Source organism: Lagenorhynchus albirostris, chromosome 10 (assembly GCF_949774975.1).
Source record: "Lagenorhynchus albirostris chromosome 10, mLagAlb1.1, whole genome shotgun sequence".
NCBI lineage: Eukaryota > Metazoa > Chordata > Mammalia > Artiodactyla > Delphinidae > Lagenorhynchus > Lagenorhynchus albirostris.
In genome coordinates, this window is record NC_083104.1 from 19683958 (window position 1) to 19709412 (window position 25455).

Consider the following 25455-nt stretch of genomic DNA (forward strand, 5'->3'; position numbering starts at 1 on the left):
CATTGTACAGTTCGGGTGGCTGGGCTAGTGGTTTTAGTCTTTACATCTTAAAAAAAGAGAAAGGGAAAAGGAAAAGCAAATCATTACCAGCCTTAGAAATCTGAGAGTAAGGCATTCCTTGGAGGGCTAGAACTGAAAAGGGAGAATCTAGAAAACAGATTTCCCAGTGAAGAAGGTGAAAAACAGGAACATTTTAAAAGGCACTTTGGAAATTTTACCAGAAGGCAAAGCCTTCTCCATTTATATCCCCAAATGTTGTTCTGCTTTTGTGTAACTACTTGGATTCTCGTTTGGTAAACAAACAGACCCCATAGCAACTGTAGCTGATGTATTTGTACTACCTGTAAGACTTCCCTAAACAAATGGGCACACTTTTATGACCTTCAGATTTCAATTCCTTTTATAGTCTTCAGGGAAATCAGTCAAATGGCAAGTTGATCTTCCTTTCCTTTCCCTTTCTTTTTCTCTTTCTTTCTTTTTTTCCTTTTTTAAAAAAAATATGTTGAGGTCTGTCTTTGAAGGATCTGTTCTGTGTGTGTATTTTACATCCTGGCTGTGAATGTTGAGTTTGAAGGTGTATTATGGCAAAAGGAAAGAGAGACCTAAAGTGTGTGTGTAAATGATGTGGTATTTGCTTTCAAGAGGGGCTATTTTAGTCATCTGGTGGAATTTCAGGTTATACATCCAAAAGGCTAAAAAACTCCACTGAAATGATTACTTATAGACCTTCAACTTGGACAGGCATCTCTGGCTTCGTGTCTCCTTTTTTATATCTGAAATATTGATGGTAACATTCTGGTATACATGAGCCCCTATATTCAACTTACATTTTTCCGTATGAGTCATATTTACGACGAGAACAAGATGTCTCCGTGTTAAAGATCAGTGTGAGAAATAAATGGCAGCTTACTTTAATTAGAAAAAAAAAAATGACACCAAGAGCTGGAATAATCCAGTAGTGTTTGAATAAATTAGAGGATTGTACAGACAGAAGTAAGAGAAACTTAACAAGGATAAATGGGGAAGTTGTCCAGAGTTCAACAAAAAAAAAGCCTGCCTTTGCAGGACAGAAGTCACCAGACAGTACTGAGGCAGGTCCGCTTATTCTGCAGAACTTCACTAACCCCGTCCCAGGTGTCCTAGGCTTCGAGGGATAGAACCATGAGCTTGACAAAGTCTGACCCCGTGGAGCTGATGTTGCAGTGGAAGAGAAATAGAACAAACAAATAATCACGTAATAAAAAGACAGATAGGGGGCTTCCCTGGTGGCGCAGTGGTTGGGAGTCCGCCTGCCGATGCAGGGGACACGGGTTTGTGCCCCGGTCCGGGAAGATCCCACGTGCCGCGGAGCGGCTGGGCCCGTGAGCCATGACCGCTGAGCCTGCGCGTCCGGAGCCTGTGCTCCGCAACGGGAGAGGCCACAACAGTGAGAGGCCCGCGTACCGCCAAAAAAAAAAAAAAAAAGACAGATAGAATTAAGATCTGAAGAAAAAAAAAAAAAAGTGAAGCAGGAAGAGCGGGGCTAAGGTCACTGTTTGGATAAATGGGTTTGGCAAAGCCTCTCTGAGGAAGTGACCCTTGAACAGACATGAAGAAGTCAGGGAAGAGCTCTCCAGGCGGAGGGCACAGCAGAAGCAGAGGACCTTGAGGCATGTTTTGCTAGATCATGGCTCTTACCTCGATTAGTGCGGGGGCGGCTTTGTTGTTTAGCGGTTAGGCGTGTGGACTCAAACCGGATGGCCTGCATTCCAGGGCAGGCGGCCCACTCCACGTACTTAATCTTGGTGTGCCTCAGTGCGCCCTCTGTGAAACGGGTCTGTTACCAAGCCCGGCCTCATAGATGAAATGAGTTCGTACACATTTTAGTCTCTGGCACACAGGCAGTGCTCCGTGGATGTTAAATGATTGTTGATGATTTAATTAATTAAATGTTAATGACTCTTGTTTATTGTTAAAGTCATTTATTCATTCAAGCCGCCTTTATTGAGCATTTACATACTAATAACTCTATAGGTTCTGGGAATTAAAAGATGACTCGAACGTAGGTCTTTCCCTTAAGGAGCTCACAGTCTAGAGAGACAAACACAGAGGCAGACACTTGCCAACGCAGTGTAAATAATGCAGTGATACGAAGATAGGCAAAATGTGATGGCGAGTATAGTTTGTTAAACACGAGCCCTGGTGGAATATCGTCACGTCTATAGTTCCACACAGCCCCCACGTTTGCCTCAGGTGAGATTTTTGGATGCAGTGGACTCCAGGAAGGAAAGGTTCCGTGTCCCTTGTCGATTGCCACATCCCGGTCATCTAGCACAGCCAGCCTGGCATGCGGTTGGTGCTGCATTTCACTGCAGAGACCGCGTGTTCAGAACATAGCGAATTTATGGATTTAATAAGGCTCAGGAACTCGTTAATAGTAGGAGCTACCCGTTGGCCACGGATGCTGTAGAAGTACCTGGTTGGTCTTTGTTGATATTGATACTTACGTGCTCCAAGCAGGAGGGAAAATGTGGATTTCTGGTTACATTGATTCTCAGTCTTTAGCTTGCATCAGAATCATCTGGAGGACTGGCTAAACTACAGATTGCTGGACCCTAGTCTTACTGTTTCTGACTCGGTAAGTTGGGGTGAGGCCTAAGAATGTGCATCCCTGACAAGTTCCCAGCGACCGAACTCTGAGAACCACTGCTGTAGGACCTCCCAACATCTGTCCTGACTCCATGGCCTTCTTCCCCTCCTCCGATTCAAAGTGACAGAGGAGGGATCTTGATAACTATTATTCACTAGTCTTTCGGACAGTCTGGGTCCAGTGCCAAGACTCAACATTTCAAAGAGAACAGGTCTTGAGACTGTGACCCAGTGTGAACTATTTCATGGAACAGAATTCATTTTAAAATTTCCTCATGTTGGCCTTTAAATCACTTGTAAGTACTCTGGCTCTTTCTAAGTTTTTTGTTTTTTTTTTTATGTATGAAATTGCTTTTTGTGCTTTAGTCACCTGCCTTCTCTCATCCTATTCCTTTTAGCATTGAGCTTCAATTGATACTCAAAGGTCCAGATCAAATATTACAGAATTTTATGTTCCAGCCGTCTGTTCAATTCTCTCTCTTTCCCCTCAACTGGGGAATTGGGCAGAACTCTTCTGGAGAGGATGAGAACTTAGTCACAGTCTATACCAATGACCTCCAAATGTGTTTGATTAGTCACCCCATGAATATTAGAACTTTTGAGTATGCACCCCTACTAAAGATACTTTTAATCAATTATATACATGCTTAATATAGTACCTGTAGTATAAAAACTAAAGAGTAAGAAGGTGAGAAATGTATACACATAGGTACACAAGTATCTATTCATACAAAAGCTCTAATATTAACACATGCATACAGAAGTGGTAATATTATCCTAGCGCCCTCCCACGGATCTTCTTACGCATTCCAGTTTATAGACTCTGATCTAGGAACCCAACACGAAGCTTAAGCACAAAGTAGGTGTTTCGTAAAAACATGCGGAGGGACTTCCCTGACGGTCCAGTGGTTAAGACTCCGCGCTTCCACTGCAGGTGGTGCGGGTTCGATCCCTGGTCAGGGACCTAAGATCACACGTGCCATGTGGCATGGCCAGAAAAAGCCCCCCAGTAACCAAAACAAACAAACAAAAATGCTGAATCAAAGGCAGAGAAGAGTTTAATCCAGTGACCATTAATGAAGCATCTTGTACTGCTGAGACATAAAAGGAATGACATAAAGTAGGAAGTAATTCTTAGGAAACATAAATGCAAGTGCCTAATGGTTTTGAGCCACTTTATTTCTCTAAGTCCCTTGTCCCTTCACCTCCTGCTTCCTGATCTGGCCCTCACGCTTCTGTTACGTGATTCTTCTGGTTCTGGAGTATGCTTGTGCTGACTTCCACAGAGTGTCAGGGGCAGGGCTTAAATGAGAAGAATTAGTGTTGGAACTTTCATTTATGCTCTTTGGTTTTCCGGGTCTTGTTGTTTCCTCCAACATATGGACAGGGTTCCACACAGACCCTGTGACTCACCAGTGCAAACACTCGCATGGACGTAATGCGCATGCCTGCCTAATGGTGTTAATATCTTTTGGATTAGTGGTCCCTATGTCTGTATTGACACAGTTGCTCACAGCCCCTCTTTGGAAAGCATTCTGTTTTCTTAACAAGATCCCAGTGTTAATGCTGCCAGTGGGAAACTCTCACTGACAACCTCAGCATAGCGATCGCCCTTATGGGTGTCAGAAACAAAAGCTGGACCTCTGCCTCTTCTTGTCCTTTTCCTTTATGTATCCCTTCACTTGTCACCGTGCAAACAGGCATTCGGCCTTTGTCATCACCCGCTCTGTGTTGGTGATGGATCAGAACACACCGACCAGCCCACAGGTACGCCCCCTCTCCTTCTCTGCTCCGTTGTCTTGCTGTGCCACAGGCTTCTGAGAATCAAGATTGCATGTCTTGCCCAGTGAATCTGAAAAGGGAGGTGGAGCCAGATTGGAGGGGATGGTGAAGAGAGTAACTGCCAGACTTATGACCTGTCATCATGGCCCCCAACCTCAAGTTCTTAGCATTGGTGAAGCGGCTGATTTAACATCGATAGTCTACACGTAGGACGCTCCCTGGTCCTAAAGGATAGGGTCTAGTCCTCATAGCATCCGACACACTGCCCTGTGCTCTTGTGGCTTTTGTGGGTCTTTGTCCCATCAGTCAAGGATAATTCTGAGGCGCTTCCTTCCCTGTTGAAAATTCAAATTAAAGAGACTTAACCACTGGGTCACTGTCGACTCAGGAAGTAAACCCAGTTACAGACTGCCTCTCCTTGAGGACTCCTTCACGCACTTTTGTTTTCTGAAAGTTTAGTCATTTGAATGTGTGCCCCACTGTCATGAGGTTTGCCGTATCTGCTTAGATGACTATTGTAATTTATATTATTTTCTTTAAATCGAGTCATTTTTAATTTAAATAAAATAAGCCTCATCCTTAGACATGATATCTGTGAAACCAGAAGTTGCAGATGCTAGATATATTTTTGGCTAATACAAATTAAAGTAAATCTGCCGGTTTGTAGAAATACGCATTCTTGTTCTTCCTGACATCGTGTGGGCCACCGTTGAGTCCGTGTATATCACCTATTGGGATATTTTGGTAGGATTTCCCTCTCTTTACTGAGGAGGGGCCTTGACTGCCTATGGTACTATGCCAAGTGGATTGAAACCCTGCTTTCATGATACCCCCTGGTTTCCTAGAAAAGCCCAAGTGCGTCACTCCCCTTCCTAAAAAAGTTAATTCAAGATCCTACTTATTCACACGTACATCCTCTCCTCCCAGGTTCAGGGATGCCATGAAGGCTTAGAGGATACCCAAGGCAGCCCTAGAGTCTGGGACCTGTGAAGCTTTGAGTTGTTGTCAAACCCAGATTCAACAGTGTACTCCGGGGTACTACTGATCCGTGGAGTACCTGGCAAACACTGTTCACTGGCCAAGTCACTCAGTAGATCCGTGCTAATGTGAAACTGGTGTTTGCTGAATAGAAACAGGAGATGATGGCCTCTTCCCGGTGCTAACTTCCTTTAGTCTTAGCTGTTTCATTATATTAAAAAAAAAAAAAAAAAAAAAGACTTGCATATACTTCTTAAATAACTTTGGGCCAGTGAGAGTTCTCATGAGTTTGTACCTATTGCTTGGTGAGGTTGCCCAGTGTCTCCGCTTTCCATATTTATCCATCCCCAGTTTGCTTTTCACCCCACAGTTAATAGAGAAGACAGCTCACGTGTGTTTCTGTAAGTACGCTCACTTTTAGGTCAGATCCGGAACAGGGAACTCTCAAGCTCCTTAGAGCTCCAGGGTCCAACAGCAGCAGCGTTATCCAGGCGTGTGCTACACATGCGTAGTCTTGGGTCCCACCCTAGAACTGCTGGATTAGAATCTGCATGTTAAAAAGATCTCCAGGTGATTTACAGCTATAAGAGAATTTGAGAAGCATTAGTCTTTGATTAGCAATGGAAAAAGGCAGAGTGAGCATCCTTACCTATAGACAGTTTTAATCCTTTTATCCCACGCAACAATCTTTGAGTCATTCCCTTGCCATCTTCAACGTTTGCCATACCTGCATATACATATTACAAGTTTTTACGTTTTCTTGAAACTGATTAACTTAAACAGGGTTTATAAAAAGCTACCCCTGAGAAGTCACAGATCTGATGTCAAAATTGTTTTCCAGTCTACCCGAGCGTGAATCCATAACTACGAAAGCGAGGGTATTTTTATGTAACTCAGAGTCACCCAGCTCACCACGTTAGTTGCCCATGCCCTAATGGGGTCCATTGTAGAAAGGTGACGCTGTATTTGTTTCAGGATAATTTGTATTTCCAGGGGGGGAAAAAAAACGGACGTAAACAGTTAATAGGTTGTATTTCAGATGTGAAGTTACTTAAGGTAGCCCTCACGTCTCGAGGCACAATATTGAGAGCAGATAATAACAATAATCTCCATCATTGTTTAAAAGCACAAATCTGGCACTTAACAGACTAATTCACAGTCACTCCAGTTGCAAGTTTTCCTCATGAATATCATATCACAAGGGAATGTGAAATCCTCTAATTAAACATGATTTGAAAAGCAGCAGAAAATTGAGATGATGAATGTTCTGGGGAAGGAGAGTCAAGGATTCACCGCGTGGGAGAGGGAAAGGGAGAAGCATGTGTGTGCATCTCCCAGTTTGCAGAGGACTCCATCTTTCCTTGCTCTAGAGTAGGCCCTTTAATGGGCTTTAGTAAAACACCCGTCTCTTGGCGGTGAGATTATAGAGCTGATTGCCAGCTTGCTTTTGGAAACCTGATTAATAAACACCTAAGGATGGAGTATTTCTGAAATGAGCACAGATTGAGGCAGCGTGCTGGAAATGTAAGGCCAAAGTCATGTCCCAACTCTTCAGTATAAAAGAAGCAGCCTATTTGCTTCTTGAAGTGTTTTCAGTGAAAGTTAAAGGAGAAAGGTCATTTTCACAAAGGCACCAGGAAAAAAGACACAATGCTTGAGTCACCCTTTCCCCTGTTCCCACGTATCATTTGCACTTTTCCAAGGCAAGTGTAGGACCTTTCCCCCCGGATGCTACCGTATAACACCCGAAGAAACTTGACCTGTCCTTTTATTTACTGCAAGAGACTGGGATTTGACTCCTGGCTGGTTTTGAGGAGTTATACTCTAGTATGAAAAGTATTCAAACAATAAACTCTAAGATGGAAAATTGTGCTTGATATATAAGTAATCATCTCTTCTGCTCTTGTGAATCTGCGTTGTTCTTTTTAATATGGTATCTGTGATCAAGTTCCAAAGCCAGCTCAACTAGTTTGGTTTCATTCAAGTAGACTTACTGTACATATCAGAAACACTTGATATCAATTCGTTCTTGAAAATTTAGTGTAAAAGCATCTGCAGTCTGATGATATTTTATTTTCAGTTATCACTCGAAACCAAATTCAGGCTCCCATATTCAAACCTAAGAAATTTGGTATGTTACTTAAAATCTTACTGAGAGTAGGTTATGGTAGCAAAGTAGAAGTCAGGGAGATGTGATAAGAACTAAAAAGTAAAGAGAAAAGAGAAAGAAGGAAAGTAGGATCGCTTTTGTGTAAGTTGTCGTTAAAGAATTAAAGCAAAAGAAAGAAAAAGGTTTAAAACGGCAGTGGTTTCCGCTGACGTGCGCTCTTGTTATGATCACAGTTTAGTGGAAAGTACTTTTTATTAATAGGTAGCCCTAAAACGGTGTTTGAAGAGAACACCTTGCTGGAAACCTGAGGTATCTGGAATCGTTTCGTGTTTTGGGCTAGGAATGAGCATCTCCTGGTCACCAAAATCATAGGCTGTGATGGATCTGAGCGGGGAAGATTCCACGGTTGACAGTGTTACGGGGTGGGCACAAAGAAGCGTGTGCGCATGGACATGAGACCAAAGAATTGGAAAGCAGACAGACAGACAAGGAGAGACTTGAGCCAGAGACAGGCACAGATGTGGTTTGTCAGAGAACTGGTGTTCATCATTAGTATCCTGGCTGCCTGCCTCAGGGTCAGCATTGCACTAACGTTGGCTGCATGGATGAAAAGCCAACATGGTGGGAAAGAGGCAGGTGGCCAGTGGGCAAAGGGGGTTAGTTGTGATTTTTGGTGTATGTATCTGCGGGGGGTGGGGAAGGGTTTAGAAGAAGAGAGCCTCCTGCCCACCCCCCCAGCAGAGGTAAGGACGTGGATCTCATTCATTCCTTTAACCCATCCTCATTAAGCACCTACTCCTTCTTCATCTTGTCAATAACAAGGGATGTCATTTGTGCCACACCCTCTCTCATCTGCATAACTGGTAGAAGTTTGGTGGAGGCGTTCCCAACTGGGAGAAGCAGCACAGGTCATCATGTGTGATCCCCTTTGGTTTTCAAATGAGGAATTGGAGGGCAGGGCAGTTAAATGACTTGCAGGTTCCTGGTTTTTAGCGCATCTATAATGCGGAATGAGGTTTTCATTCACCTGGCACCCACCCCTCCCCATAGAGAAATATTACTGACCTTCAATAAAAGGGTAAGTTACACTCCATTTATTTGTTAGGCAGAGAGATGCACCAAGTACATTCTGAAAAGACTTTTCAGCACACAAAGGATCAACAGGATCTGGAAAATAAAAACTGTCCCTCGGCACTCATTCCTTAAAATGTTCAGTTGCTCAAGTTTTATTTTTATTAAAAATTTATCGCTGCCCCCCCCAATCAAACTTCAAAACTTACTTTATAACAATGTGATTTCAAGAGTTATTTTATATTTTGAGTATAAATTCTTTTGAGAATGGGAGTAGTACACCTGGGGAAAAGAAATCCAGCAAAAGTGAAGCAAAAAAAAAAAAAGAGAGAGAGAAGAGAAAAAAACCCCTCCAATGTTTACATTTATGTTCATTTGGCTTTTGGCAAAGGTGCCAACACAGCACAATTCATCTGGAGTAGAACAGTCTTTTCATCAAATGGTGCTGGGACAACGTGCAGAAGAATGAAGTTGGACACGTACCTCACACAAAATACAGAAATTACCTCAAAATTGATTAAATGTGAGTGCTAAAGCTCTTGCAAGAGAACATAGGAATAAGTCTTTATTAGTTTGGCTCAGTCAGTGGTTTCTTAGATGCGACACCAAAAGCGCAGGGAAGCAAAGGGGGAAAAGAAAAAGATTGGACTTAATCAAAATTTCAAACTTTTGTGCTTCATAGCATACCATCGAGAAACTGAAAAGACAGTCCACAAAATGGGAATCAGTGTTTGCAAATCATATATCTCATCATGGACTTGCATGCAGAAAATATATGCATGAAAAAAACGTTTGCAGTCCACAATAAAAAGAACCCAGTGTTTTTTAATGGGCAAAGGATCTGAATAGACATGTCTCTAAAGAAGACACACAAATGACCAATAAGCACATGAGAAGATGCTCAGCATCATTCATCTATAAACAAACACAGATCAAAAGGACAAAAAGGTACCAATTTACATCCGCTGGGGTGGCTAAGATGAAGACAGACACCTAGTGCTGGCAAGGATGTGGAGAAATTGGAACCCTCAGACAATGCTGCCCCTCTCAATTAGACTTCGAAACTTATTTTATAACAATGCGATTTCAAAAGTTATTTTGAAAAAATAGTAGTGCAGCTGCTTTGGAAATAGTCTGCTAATATGTTAACCATGGAATGACCACATGACCCAACCATTCTATTCCTAGTTATATACCCCAAATTATTGAAAACTTATACTCAAACAGGTACATGTACCTGTATTTTCGTATCACCACTATTCACAATAGCCAAAATGTAGAAACCTCCCAACTGTTGATCAGCAGATGAATGAATAAACAAGATGTGTTAGGTACATAAAGTGGAATAGTATTCAGCCATAAAAAAGGAAACGAAGCACTGACACATGCTACAGTGTGGTTGAACCTGAAAAACATGATGTTAAGTGAAAGAAGCCAGACACTTAAGACCACACGTTATGCGATTCCATTTGTATGAAATGTTCAGAATAGACAGACATCTGGAAACAAGGTCGATTAGTGGTTGGCAGGGACTAGGGGAGTGACTGCTAAGGGGTCCAGGGTTTCTTTTTGGTGTGATATAAAATGTTCTAAAATTACACTATGGTGGTGGTTTTACAACCCCGTGAATATTGCATTATATACTTTGTATACACCATTGAGTTATGTACTTTATTCATTTATTTATGGCCGCACCCTGTGGCTTGCGGTATCTTAGTTCCCCGAGCAGGAATTGAACCCAGGCCCTCACAGTGAAAGTGCCGAGGACCACGCTAACCACTGGACGGCGCTAACCACCGAACCGCCAGGGAATTCCCTGAATTATGTACTTCAAATGAATGAATTGTATGGGATACGAATTATACCTCATTGAAGCTTAGAAAAATGTATTCCATCAATTGGAGCTGTTAGAGAATGCCCAACAGTCTTCCGTAACTTAATATATCAAACAAGATGCTAGTGAAATGGAATACAGTTTATAATTTGGGGTTGATTGGTGGGGGGCAAGGGGAGAAGTTATAAACCCTAATGGGCACAGATGTAGCCTTTTGTTACAGATGAATCAGACATTGAGCAAACAAACAGAGGGCAAATTTGGAAAAGGGAAAAAACAAATAGGACGAGACTTAGAAGGCAGACGTGAGAACGTAGGTCAGGACACAGGAAAAGCTGGAGGCGTGCCTTTAGGAGAAAAGAAAATTGGCATTGAGGTACAGCGAGGCGTCTGTGCTTTTCTTGTTTCTTCAGATTCTTTTCCATTGTAGTTTATTACAAGATATTGAATATAGTTCCCTGTGCTGTACAGTAGATCCTTGTTGATTATTTTATATATAGTAGTGTGTATGTCAATCCCAAACTCCTAATTTGTCCTCTCCCCTCCCTTTCCCCTTCGGTAACCATAAGTTTGTTTTCTATATCTGTGAGTCTGTTTCTGTTTTGTAAATAAGTTCATTTGTATCATTTTTTTTTAGATTCCACATATAAATGATATCATATGAAATTTGCCTTTCTCTGTCAGACTTCGTTCACTTAGTATGATAATCTCTAGGTCTATCCATGTTGCTGCAGATGACAATATTTCATTCTTTTTTGTGTACGTATACCACACAAGAAAGAAGTTTGTCTTTCTCATCTGTCGATGGACACTTAGGTTTCTTCGATGTCTTGGCTTTTGGGGTGCATGTATTTTTTTGACTTAGAGTTTCCCTCAGCTGTCTGCCCAGGAGTGGGGTTGCTGGACCATATGTAACTCTATTTTTAGTTTTTTAAGGAAACTCCATACTGTTTTCCGTAGTGGCTACACCAGTCTACGTTCCCAGCGGTGTAGGAGGGTTCCCTGTTCTCTGAGGTGTCTGTGCTTTTCCTCTCCTTCAAAGATGATTCTCTTGGTTACTACCGCAGGGAAAATCAGCTTACAGGACCAAGAGCATAGGGCCGCTAAAGTCTACAGGCTGCAGTAAGAAGCTGTTCTTAGTTTTAGCAGTGATTCTAGTTCAAGCTTTGGCTGAGTAACGCACTTGGGAAGGGAGTAGTGAATAGTCGCTGCTGAAAAACCATAACCATTATGTAAAATCTTCTCAAAGGCCAAAGTCAGTGTTGAAATTAAGGCTCTGGCTGGTATACTTTGATATAGGAAGAATAAATACCAAAACAAGTCTTAAATAAATGTCAGTGACACCATTACATCATACTGAATAATACAGAGTGTATTTAGTATTAGGTAATGTCAGGAATTATTACCTGTTTTTGTGTAGTTATACTTTTCATGGCAAGTTGGTTCTTCCTAACCTGAAATGCTGTCACTGTTTCGTGTTAATAAATATATCGATTTTGTACATACCAAGGGTCATCAGGAGAAATTTAAATCATGGGGCTTTTCTTGAGTGTGTACTATCTGCGTTTTAAATATTTGGACTAAAGGTAAATAATAGAAGGTGCGAACGCTCTTTCCTCAAGTGGGTTGGCATCATTCTGGGCTGTACCTTCAAGACATTTTTTAAAAGGCAAACATTAATTTAGTGTGTATCCACACAGACATTAAATAGAATAATATTATTGTCTGTATGAGTCTGTCTCGCATTTATTGAGCCCATGTTCTGTGTTAGGTACCGAGTGGCTAGAGATGAACTAGTTGTGATTCCCCGTCCCTAAAACTTTTCAACCTGGGAGTTCATAGTAAAAAACAGTTAATTAAACAATTGACCCTAAAGTTTTGAAGTTTAATTTTGGGGCAAGCATGTTGAAATCCCTTTAAAATCAAATACATCTATTTATTCATCCATTTATTCAGCACTTCATTCAGCATTTACTCAGCACTGATCTCGGCAGATTTTCAGAAGTTATACTCCTCATGTGGGTGAGCTACCCATAACCAGTATATTTAAATGATTGGGCTCACGGGCTTTATCTGACCATCAGATGTTGAGATGGTCATTTTTCCATCAAGTTTCATCCTGGAAATGAAATTCTAAATTCATTCAAGTTTAACAATTCCTGTACTCATTTTTTTTTTTTTTTTTTTTAATTTCTCATCTTGTCCCTTTTGGCAAGTCCTGAAAGGCAGTAAGGGTATAAAGACTTGTTCCGCTTCTCTGATGAAACAGAAAAGTTCCCATTCAGGGGTACAGCTGGTGGGGTCTAACGATGCTTCGTCCGGAATGACTGAAAGGCCAGAAGTGAGACTCAGCCACACAGGCAGCAAGGATACAGCATTTGCTACACCAGCATCAGGGTGCGTGGCAGGCTGGAAGTCGAGTCCTGCGTAGCACTTGATTTGTTCATGTGTGTGTATGTCCCTGTATGGGTTTGTGTGTGTGTGTGTATACGTATATTTAACAATTGCACAGCAAAAAACACCTACAACGCACAAAATTAAAACTTCGAAAGATACAGAAAAAATGATACAGTGAAAATCCCGCTTCTCTGCTCCCCGCCCCACCGCAATGCCCGGTCCCCCGCCCCAGAGGCGACAAGTGTTAAGAGTATCTTATGTATCTTTGCAGAGATACTCCACCAGGGCATCACTGCCAGTCTGTTCTTCTTCCTTTCAAAGCCAAGCACTTTATCTCAGGCAGTTGTATATTTTAAAGGGTCCAAATATGAACAGCAAGTGACAGCAGTATGTATCCCGTGTTTCCATGTTTGTAAACTAGAGCCCACGAGAAGGAGAGTGCAGTGTGGTGATGTGCCGGGGTGCCCGCACCGTTGGCCAGGGTAGGGTTGCGTCAGGTGTGGGACGAGGGTGGGGCAAAGTTGAGCCAACACAGCATGAGGTGAACTTTTAAAAATAAGAACATATAATGCTTTCATGATAAAAAATACAGTTTTAACGCAGAGGCACATTTTCAAGAGGTCCACTGAGTGTGTAAGTATGTACGTGTGCCAGGAGCTGGCATTCCTCTAGCCTTCAGGGTGTGACTGGCGATGCTTCTGAGGCTTCAGTGAGTTGTCATTGGTCCTTTTCTTTGAAATAAGGATATTAAGTTGAACCACAAATAAATTCTTAGAGGAGAGTAGTTTTTATTCAGCCCAAGGAGCCTTTACAAATAAGTCAGCCTAGGAACGGGGGGCGGGGGTTAGGGTGGAGGTGGCCCACGTGCTGAATTATGTAGTTTTATTTCTAGTTTGAATTCCTCTAGTGAAGGCGTGGTACCTTCTTTCATACTGTTACTTTCAGAACCCTGTTGGCTTAACCCACAAGGCACAGTAGCATAACCATTGGCAGTTTTTAACTGATGATGCTAATTTTATATCCTCACTAGTGGAGGCTCCTCTTTTCCAACCTAAAGAAGCACACAAAACAGGTATAATGGCTGAGAGTGTACTGGGCATGTAGCATTTCTCAAGAGCAACTTAATGGAGTGTTAATGGTCAATCTTAAAACGTAGTACTCATTTAACTGAGTGATTCCATTTCTCTGAATATATCTTCTAGTAAAAATCAGTTATATACTGGGATGTTTTGCCTGGTAAAATTTAATTTCTAACATTTTTCCTAGATATTAGAAACATGAAGGGAATCTCAGTGTCCAAAATAGAGGAATGGTTATATCAATTTTGGCAGATAGCTCGAGCTAAGAGGCTATATGACAGACTGTTGCACATCAGTAACTGAAGCTTTTGAAGATTAGTGGATAACATGAGAGAGTATTGTCAAAATTATCTAAAATTTAAAAGGATGCAAATCTTCATGCCTAATTTGTCAAAAATTGTGTGTGTGTGTGTGTGTGTGTACTTGAGGGTAGTTATTTCTTTTCAAGATTTTTCAAGGATTTTACAACAAATATATACTAACGCATTTAGGATTGTGAAAATACTTTAAATAATGTTAATAAAATTGGTAAAGAGAAGAGTTATTATGGTTGGATATTTTTTCTTTTTCCTTGTAAGATATTGGTAGGAACAGTTTTCTTTTTAAATGATATCCTTCCCTCTCAGATATTCTGAGAATCTTGGTACTTTGAAGGATTCTTGGATGTTAAATGTTGCCAGTAATTTTTTTTAATTCTATTTTCATATCATACCTCTTTTATTCTTTAAAGACTCTGAAGGTGAACAAAGATAGGTAGTCATTCTTTCCTTCGGTCCAGTGGAATTTTACCCTCGTAACCGCTCAGAGAATATCATTGTATCATTGGGCTTTAGAAACCTCACTGTAACTACCTTAGTTCACTTGTGCTATTCTTTTCTCTCATGGGGGCACCTTTCAGTGCTTTCCTGAGTTAGTTTAATGCATTTTTGGTTTGTTGTTGTTTCCCAGCTTTGTTTTCTATTGTCAGGGAAACTAGCTTATTATTTTCAAATTTTATTAGATTTCCAAGCAAATCATTGAAAAGCCACAGGGAGACCTATGGATCTTTGATAAAGTGTTGTTCAGTGTATACGTGTGTTTGGTATTCATGACCCTCAGTTTAAATGTTCATAATACATTCACTGTGGATTAATTATAAGTCAGGGACAAGTGGCGTTTGTGTATGTCTGCTCTACGAATGTGAATCGATAAAATATATGACTGCACATCCTGGGGGTTATATAAACTACAGGCCTCTCTTGTGTGTGTGTGTGTGTGTGTGTGTGTGTGTGTGTGTGTGTGTGTGTGTGTGTGTGAGAAATCATAATTCAGTGTGCTTGAAGTTCAAAGTCAGGCAGCGGCAGTGGAGTAAGTTGCAAAATAGCCCTTTCCTTGAAGACAGTGTGCTTTAGTACGAAACGGAACTCTTAATGTCAGTTTTATGTTTCTATTTGACAGAGTCTTAAGGTTATGGAAACGACTGTAAAAATAATTTGTCTGAAAGAAGTCTGGATGCAGAAATCTAATAGAGAAAATATTTGAGAATATGGTTCATCAGCAAGTACAACAGATACACTTTTCTAAGTGCCACATGGCATGGATCAAAGCGTCCCATGACCTGGATCCGTGTGGCCCAATCATTACCTATTGATTGGAACCCCACGGGAGGATTAACCCTTTCATGTTCATGCCAAGTTTTCTTTCACTCTTTGGTGTTAGTAATTTTAGGGATAGAATCTTCCTGCCACTATTAGCTTTTTTTTTTTTAAGTTAATCATCTACTTGGATACATTTGTCTTTCTCAATTATTTTACTCTAAATTATTTAATTGCACTCTTCTTTGCTTGATAAACTTAACCAGTGAAAAGATTTTACAATTTTGGGAATACTGTTGGTGGCAGAAGAGGGGGAGAAAAATATGTAACATTCTGGGTAGAAAACAGCGAGAGAATCTCAAAATCAAGTACAGATGTTATCATTTTCATTAGGTAGGTTAAATGATAAGTTCTAGCCTTTTAACGAACCCTTTGCAGTCTGAGTGGAGGGCTTTGCCTCTAACGAAAGCCTGTCGAGCACTTTTCACACGTGGTGGCACATTTGTACTATTGGGCTGTTCGCATTTTGAAATTGAACTCTTGCTGTAAGTAGAGCGCCGTGCAGAAGTAATTCGTAAATTCCACAGGAAGAGGAAAGCACGGATTGGTTCACCTTTGGCCACGTGGGCTGCCTCCTCTTACCTCGTATGTCTGGTGGGGGGGTTCTGCGCAGCCAACTTATTCTCTTGTCCTCTGTGTGTTTTCTTTCAGTTTGTCCCACGAGGAGCATCCCCATAGCCATCCTCTGTATGGACATGGCGTATGCAAGTGGCCTGGCTGTGAAGCAGTGTGTGAAGATTTCCAGTCATTTCTAAAGTAAGAAGGATTTGATATTGCTTTCTTCTCTCGCGTAGCCGTCACCTCCCGCTCTTCGTACTTTTCCTCATGCGGTGCCTTTTTGATGGCGAGTTTCACGCCACCATTTTGAGGGTAGCCTCTAAGGCACCATGTCGAGCAGTGTCCCGGGAATAGTTACAGAGTCTGCTGAGGGTTGCCTTGTAAAGGGGGAAGGATTTACATCCAAGGGCATTTTTGATCCTCTTAGTGAGATCCTGTATTTACTTATTTTCTCAGAATGACAGTGATTAAGTAAAAATTCTCCCAATATTAAACGTGCAGTAATTCAGTTTTCACTTCTATTCACATCCCTACATATTAAATCAATGACATACGCCCTAGCTCTAGCTTTATAAAATTGGTGTCAACTAGTGGCCACTAATAGCTTGGAGACTGGGCCTCTTCTTTGGTTCTTCACAAATGACTTTATAAACGTAAGAAACGGATGCCCGGGAAAAGCTACCAATCTGATTCTTATCTTTCTGCATTGGTGTTGACTTCTGTTCAGATTCTTGTCCTTATAGGGAGGCGAGAGTAAGTTTAATTCCTACAGTTAAAGTATGACTAAAACTTGGGTTATCCCATTTGAATCTGTACCACTGATAAAGCATCCCTGTAAGTAAATGGTACGTTCATCCTCTCCTAACCGAAGTGAAATGCTTCTGCACGACGTGTTAACATTTCCCTCATCTACGGTGCCTTGTCCTTTAAAGATATCGAGACGAAACCACCCTGCATTATTGACATCACATAAATATATTCATAGTATCAGTGAATCATTGATGTATGGAGTGAATATAATACTACGTTATATTTAGTATGTTTATCTATCATGCAAGAAGCAAACATGTGCACTTGTAAAACTCCTGTATATATAGGTACGTGACGGTTTGCAAAGTGGGTGTCGGGACTGGGGGCAGTGGGGAGTCTTTGCCTCTGGCTTTTCTGTCTCATTCAAGCCCCAGGAAATAGAGGTGGGCTGATTTAACATGCAGGTCTCTGGTTTTGTGCGGTCTTTCTATCATTAGAACAATCTCTGTATCTTTCTTTACAGACCTGGGTACAAATATTTTAATAAAGCCACCCTTAGAGATAGATCTCGTGCTACCTGCAAGCGCTTTTGGTGAATATCATTTTTTTGATTAATGAATGGGAGTCTGTGAAAACATTGTAGAGCTTCCCCGCTGTAATATTTTACTTCGAGAGCATTATGTGGTCCTTAAAAACGGAAGTATGTAAAAATTTTAAAAAAGATATTTTACATTGTTTCTAAATATTAATACTCAAGAGCAGTGATACTTTATCTTAAATTAAGCAACAGTCCGTTACAATTACGATGATTCTGGTTAGAGCTATTGGGCTTTGTTCTCGTATAAATCCCTCATTGTAGAATCTTTGTTTTGTTGCTTCCTGATCACTTGCCTAATTGTTTGTAGATAACGAGACAAAAAGATCTTGGCAGAAACCACGTTTAAATTCTGATTTCACCTTCGGCACCAGTGCTACCTTTGATAAATATCTCGGTGCTAATTTCACTCCTCTATAGAATGGCTAGAAAACAGCTGTAAATAAGATTTATTTTATAAAGTCTCCAGAACTATAAAGTTGCTGTCAACATTTTTGGTGACATGTATCAGTTTTAGAGTCATGAGGGAAGAGGGCATTTTTCCAATTGATCACTCACAAATTTTTGTTAATAGGCAAAGTATTTCCACTCTAATCCTCAAATCTTAGTTCCTTTTATTATGCGAGCTGGCATTAGTGTGTGTGTGTGTGTGTGTGTGTGTGTGTGTGTGTGTGTGTGTGTGTGTGTGTGTGTGTGTGTGTGTGTGTGTGTGTGTGTGTGTGTGTGTGTGTGTGTGTGTGTGTGTGTGTGTTGGGGGGACAAATATACCTCCACAAAGAAACAGCACACTTTTCAAACTACATCGATTTCTAAAGAAAAGAATCTGAAGATCATCAGAATTAGAAGCTAACTTGATTCCTTTAAAAAAGCCCTTTTCTCTTCTAAGGATATTAGGAGTCAGGCTCTTATGTAGGAAACCACCTATTTATTTTTCACTTTTATTCATGTCTCTATTATTTATTGTGGTTTTGCACATGACATGGCATTTTTGCTCAGTGGAATTGTTTTTTTTTTTTTTTTTTTTTTGCGGTACGCGGGCCTCTCTCTGTTGTGACCTCTCCCGTTGCGGAGCACAGGCTCCGGATGCGCAGGCTCAGCGTCCATGGCTCACGGGCCCAGCCGCTCCGCAGCATGTGGGATCCTCCCGGACCGGGGCACGAACCCGTGTTCCCTGCATCGGCAGGCGGACTCTCAACCACTGCGCCACCAGGGAAGCCCCTAATTTTCACTTTTATTCATGTCTCTATTATTTATTGTGGTTTTGCACATGACGTGGCATTTTTGCTCAGTGGAATTGGAATGCTCACTATGTTCCCGCAACTGTTGCTTATTTATTTCGTAGGACTTATTTATTGACATATATTCGGCCAGAAGACTTCTGTTTGCAAGCTATAGAAAGCCAACTTTAATTGGTTTAAGCCAGAAAAAGCGGAGGATGGTAATTGGCTCCTATAACGAGGAGGTCTGGTGGTACCGCTGTCTTCAAGCATGACTGGACCCTGATGCTTGAACAAGGTTATTGGAGTATCGGTTCATTGCCCCTTATCTCTGTTTTCTTCTTTGTTGCCTTCATTCTCAGGCTCTTGCCAAGTGGAACTGAAGAAGACAGATTTACCTGCCACAGGTGTATCCATCCCAGAGTGTATCTCTTTTCCAGTAGTGCCAGGAAAATGTCCTCAGCAGACTGTCATTGGCCCACACTGAGTCATGTGTTCTAGTTCTGAAGCAGTCACAGTGAGGCAGCCAGGCTTCAGTCACACGCCCACCTTCGGAGCAGAAGAAGTTGTTCACCCCACAGGAGCCACGTAGGGGCTGGGGATGAGACGCTTGGTTCACAAAAGTAAAAAATGAGTCTTGCAAACCAGCCGAGGGGAAAGTAAATGCTGAATAAGAAAAAAACCCTCTAGAACTCAGAGTTCTCTCGGTGCTTTCCTGAGTTTATCTGTTGACCTGCGGTCTGTGACAACTTCGGGATTTTGAGTTTCTCCTACAGCATGATTTCAGCTGTGGGAAATTCAGAGTTGTCTTCAGCTCTCAAGATCTTGCCTAGAGTAGTGGAAAGTAAGTTAGTCTTCTCGTGAACTCACGTCTCCCACGTGTGTGCTCCGTCTAAAGGGTAATCACGCTGGCTTTAGCGAAACCGACTTCGCTTTCCATTGAGCTGGACTGAAAGAGCTGCCATCCTTCTTGTGGTTCAAACAAAAGCCACATGGCCTCTTTGAATGACATCATAGGGAGTCATTATTATCGGGAAGTGGGAAGTGATGTTTCAAACATTTCTTCTCAAACTGCCAGATCTGTAGGCGCTGAAAGCACCTCTTTCCTGGGCCCAGGAGTGGGCCATTATCCCACTTTAGACGTGTTCTCTTATGGTTTTAGCAAATTGATACCAGTGGGGCTTAGATTCTCAAGGCAGTCCTACTCAACAAAAATGTCGTATTGCTCTGCCTTTGATTGAGGTGTTGCTTCACAGATTGCTTGTTTTTCTCACCCCAAATCCCTGATTCTTCTAAACCCCCTGATTTTGCACTGCCTGGCAGAGCCCTGAACTCTGCAGCAGGCACAGTTCAAGGACTTTACGTATATAGCTCGTTCAGTACAGCCACCTTATAGTGGTATTACTGTAGCATTACTCGCAACCTACGGGTAAGGAAACCAAGGCACAGCAAAGTTAACCAGTTTTCCCAAGGTCACACAGCTTGTAAGAGGTGGAGTCAAGATCCGAACCCAGACAGGATGGCTTCATAGGACTTGCTGTTGACTGCTCTATAATACCGCCTGGTTAGAAGCAGCTCATTTTATTAACTGTGTGCTCTCTGCCTAAGGCAGTAGGTATAAAGGAAGCTTTGAAGAAAGGCAGAATGGGCAGTGAAGCTACTTGCTAGGAGTGCGTTCTTTGAGCTCAGTATCAGCACGTGTGTCTTGGGACGATAGTAATAACTACCCCTTGGGGTTGTGAGAATGAAAAGGGTACCTCGTGTCAAGTGCCTGGCCCATAGCAGGCACTCTCGAAAAATATAAGTACTTCTTTTCTCGTCTACTTAAGTGTATTTTTTTTTGAATTAATTAATTTTAATTTTTTTGGCTGTGTTGGGTCTTCGTTGCTGTGCGTGGGCTTTCTCTAGTTGCGGTGAGTGAGGGCTGCTCTTCTCGTTGCGGGGCACGGCTTCTCACTGTCGTGGCTTCTCTTGTTGCGGAGCACGGGCTCTAGGTGCGCGGGCTTCAGTACTTGTGCCACTCGGGCTCAGTAGTTGTGGCGCATGGGCTCTAGGCGCGCGGGCTTCAGTAGTTGTGGCACACGGGCTCAGTAGTTGTGGCTCACGGGCTCTAGAGCTCAGGCTCAGCAGTTGTGGCGCATGGGCTTAGTTGCTCCGTGGCATGTGGGATCTTGCCGGGTCAGGGATCGAATCCGTGTCCCCTGCATTGGCGGGCAGATTCTTAACCACTGCACCACCAGGGAAGCCTGCCTTAAGTGTATTTTTAAAAGAGAAATAATGGAAACTATCCAAACATGGCTGACCTCGTAACTAGGGAAGAGGTGGTGACTATGCAGAGCTTTGGTATGTCAGAAGAGACCGTTCTTTAATGTAATTTTTAACCAGAAATTTCTGGTAAGAAGTCCTACACAGTCGGATGTGATCTTAGGGCAAGGGTGGCAGACTTTTTCCATAAAGGATCAGATAGTAAATATGATGGGCTTTTGCAGGCCATCCAGTCTCTGAGACAAGCACTCAGCTCTGCCATCGTAGCAGGGAAGCAGCCTTAGGACCCTCTGTAAGGGCTGGGTGTGGCTGTGTCCCTTGGACCAGTTTGCTGACCTCTGACCTAGGATACAGTTTTTGGTGTCATTATGTTTTTAGCTGAGCCACATTCTTGCATCCCCTGGGCATCATCGCTCCCCTGGGTTACTTTAGTGTGGATTCACAGAGCCCTCATTTTTATTCATATTGAGGGAGAATATCCATGCCTGCCTTTTATACTTACCCGGGTTTGTGTTCTTCCACCTGGTTTTCAGGGTTCAGTATGAAAGAGCAGAGTGACTTGGCTTGGTAAGTGTTTTCCAGTCTTCTGTTGCTCAGGCTAGGCAGCTGTAACTTTTAGAGAGGCCGAGATCAGTTGTTCAGGAGGAAACTCCCATGTGACAATAAAATGCCACTGTTGACACAGAGAGAGGTGAAAAGAAGGGAGGGGGGACTCACAGGTCTCAAAATGTGGCCTCTTTTTTTTTTTTTTTTTTCCCTCCTGAGGGAAGAAGTATCATAACTCTTGGTCAATCAAAACCAGAGATTTGACACTCTTGTTTGTTCCCAAGGTGAGGGGATACCACAGGGCCCTTGATTTCAAAGATAAATACTGTACAAATAACCATCCTGTTGTCTTTCCCTCCCAGCCAACAGAGGGGCGCTTTATCACAACCAGCAGGTACCCTGTCTATTGTGTGCATTTATTCCCCTGTTTCTTCTCCAAACAAGTTGCAGTTTTAGCGCTGATTATTTTTTTTCTAATCTATGCGCCGTTAAGTGATCATGTGACAGTGGTGTTTGTTGGAGGAAACTGACGCCGGCAGGTACTCACGCTAACTCTAACGCAGCCCGCCAGCCCTGCATTGCTCGGAATCCTCCGATAACAGCCAAGCAAAGAGAAGCCCAGTGCCATCCAGATAGGTGAAGCTCAGGGTGTCCTCCTGTCCTCTCCCCACTTGGATCAGGTTTTATTCTTTTTTTAACCAGGTTGAAGATACGGTCCTCGCCAATAAAAATAGGGATCTATAATTCTTCCCCTTTGCTTTTTGAAAAAGGGCCCATACCATTCTTTGGCAAGGTGGCGAGTGGATCTGAAGGCTAAATCATGACCACATTTTCCTGTTTCTGACTTAGAATGTAAAATCAGACACAGACCCCATAGTTTCACAAATACCAGTTCCTCATGTGTGTTTGGGAAAAATGTGTCCATTTCCCCTAGTTTTTCTTTTCGACAGTCACTTGCAGAACATCTAACAAAAGTATAATTTGGGCCCTTGCTTGATAGCCGTCTGAAAGAAATTGGGGTGTGTTTTTTTTTTTTTGTGTGTCTGTTTCTGTTTTTATCTCCTGGTTATTGCTCATGGAGAGAAGCACCATGCCAGACAATCAAAACCCAAATTCCTTTGCATGTTAGTCAGATGTACATTACTTTTTAAAGCCAAAACAAATTTTATATGTGCTGTCATAGAAGATGGGGAGGATAATGTCACGAGGAAATGCCCAGCGGTGGAACTTCGACCCTTTCAAGAAGGTCGAGGGCTGGAGACAGCAGAGGACATTTATTTCATCACTAATTCACTTAAAAATAATTTTTTTTTTCTCTCTGAATTTCACTTCTGAAAACTGTGAAGAGTTTTATGTGCAAGAAACTCCTAAGTGCTGCTCTGTAATGTTTTCACAAGTGTTTTTATCATGGTAACATCTTGTTTACTTTAGTTCCCGGCCTAAAACTACTTGGAACATGTTAAGAAAACATTTCAAGAAAGCCTCCACAAAGAGGCTTTTGTTTTCACAGCCACCGCGAGGCTGCAAGGATCACAAAGGTGTTAACTTTCAGCCCCTTAAGCACTTCCACATGAAATTCCAGCACCGATGTTTGTGGTTTTGGAAAAACAAAGTGTACGTTAAAGAAACCAGGTATATGCTAATACACGTCGAAGGAGGCCGGATATCATAAATTGTTCCAAACCCATTCGTGGCTCTGGGTTTGCACACCTGGACGTTCTGCAGTGAAATTACCTCTGGGGAGTGCAGGAGAGCGCGTGGAGGGGGAGTCAGTCTTCTAGAAGGGGGGCATATGCAAATGTGATTCTAGCCTCCCCATCTCAGTCACCGGAACTGGGGGAGGAAATTTTCCCCCATCAGAGCCCAGGTGACAAGTCGTGGAGTTTTCCACAATGAGCTTAATATGTTTCTGGATTTGACTTTCCCACTTACCGTGCCTTTTTGAGTTGTTTGACCGAGGAAGATCAGGTGGTACCAAAAAACATTTTCTTCCCCCTTGAAATGTCTCTCCTTTCACCTTTCTGACACTGTTCAGGAGTTCAAGACCTTTCCAAGTACTCAGAGGTCAGGGTGGCCTAAATACCACAGTGCCCTCTAGTGATCTGTAGAACGTTCGATAGAAAAGTTGAGACAAGTTTGCCAGAGGTAACCGGCCCAGTGCCACATCGCCTTGCTCAAAAAGCAGCAGCAAATAACATCGGAATGCATTGTTTCTTGCAGCAAACAGATTTTAGTCAGAAATGCAAATGAAGTTTAATTTTTCCTCGTAGGCTTTGAAAGCATTAGAAAAATTTCTGACTGTCTACTCACGCAGTGCTGCACATCACTGTCTGTGTACACGGCGCATTGTACCACTGCAGAGACAGTGCTGTGTGTTCTTCTATTTTAAGAGCCATTAGCTAGCCTAGGTGTTTCACGTGATCGCTTCCGGCCTGTAATTAGAAGGCATCGCTGAAAAGACAGGGGGATCGTCTTTGCTCCACACTTTTATTGACAGTGTCTACCATATTACGGCCATGTCTAAATGGTAAAATTTATTATTAGCAGTAGTGTCACAAAAGTCTGAGACAGCAATTTTCCTTTCAATAAAAGTAGTTAAAAACCTTTTAGAAAATCCATAATTTTGATTGCTGGTACTTCATAAATGTATAACTGGTACTTTTTAGCTGTCTCTTTAGGGAAAAATGAGTTTTATCACTTGCAGTACCTGGGTTAATGAAATTGTGTGTTGGAATTTAGCCAGGATGAAAGATGAGGTCATTCCCAGATACTAACATTGGCAACAGGTCTCATAAAAAGCTCTGACTCTTGAGTGAAGTATCATTCGATTTTTTAAATTATTATTATTATTTTATTTAAACTGAGGGATTAAGCTCATTGTCATCTTCAAAGTTTCAGTGCTGGCGAGAGTCTCATTTGGCCTCCCATTCGAAACCCAGCGACCTAAAAACCTGGACCGAGCCAAGAGAAACAGAAAAATGTCCATCAGTGCCTCGTCGAAGAATTTCCTTGCTTCAAATTTCAACTCCAGTTCCTGTTGAGCCCTTTACAAATCACGACTCTCAGCTCAAATTTGAAATAATGCTGCCTTTTTCCCCGTGTTCCTCCTGTGTTTGATTGTTTGTGGATATTAACTGTCCAGGAAATCCCATACTTACAGATATAAATCCAGAATGATCTTGTTTTTCCGCAGCCAGCCCAGGATGTATTAGACAGTTATGATGATTTGTTAATTTTGGTGACCTGTATTTATTTTATGTGCGCTGTATTCTTTGAGGGTGGAATCAGCTGTTGAAATAGTCTCGTCTCTCACACACAGAAAGGAAGCACTCTCCTTTTTCTTTTCTGCTTTCGGTTTTCTTGCGTGATTTTTGGAAGGTTTTTTTTTTTTCCTTTTTTTCCTTTCTTTCTTTTTTTTAATCTCTTAGTGTCTGTTCTTTGTGCACGTCTCCGTATGGCGATCAGCAAGAGATAGATTGTGCCTGATAGACTTGAACTCACCCCCATCAAGGGTGGGTCTTTGAAGGTATGCGAACAGGGCCACGTTCTCTATCCAGACATGTTTTTGAGCCGTAATTCTCTTCTCATTTTCGTGGTGGTATACATTTCCCCCAAATAACATATTAATCCTCAGATATAATATGTGTTTAGGTAGTATACTACCAATAATAGATGAGAAAATTATGTTATAGTCTTGAAGAAGAATAAAAAAATCACCGAGGTTACTAGCTTGATTTCTTTCTCTCTTCCACTCACCACCTACCCTCATAGAGGGGGAATTCTTATGATTCTTTTTTTTTTTTTGAATCAGGTATTTGTTTCTACCTCTGATTCTGTTTCTGTTCACGGAGACCTACTGCTGCTCCCAAGTCTCGGTGTCAACCCACTAGCTAGGAGATGCTGCCAGTTTTTTGATGTCTCAACTTATGATGGTTAGAGGAATAGTGGAAACTGGGGCAGTCTACCAAAAAATTAAAGAGTCATAAAAATCCAGTCCCACCAAACAACGTA

The 25455-nt window shown here is 42.0% G+C and overlaps 1 protein-coding gene across 6 annotated transcripts in view; it reads left to right on the forward strand.

Annotated features, from left to right (window-relative positions):
• FOXP1 (forkhead box P1) overlaps window positions 1-25455 on the forward strand; it is a 597798-nt gene that overhangs the window by 522768 nt on the left and 49575 nt on the right. For all 6 annotated transcript variants that reach the window (XM_060161351.1, XM_060161347.1, XM_060161349.1 and 3 more), the window contains one exon: window positions 16165-16269. In XM_060161351.1, coding sequence (XP_060017334.1) covers window positions 16165-16269 — 105 coding nt within the window. The remainder of the gene's footprint in view (window positions 1-16164; window positions 16270-25455) is intronic.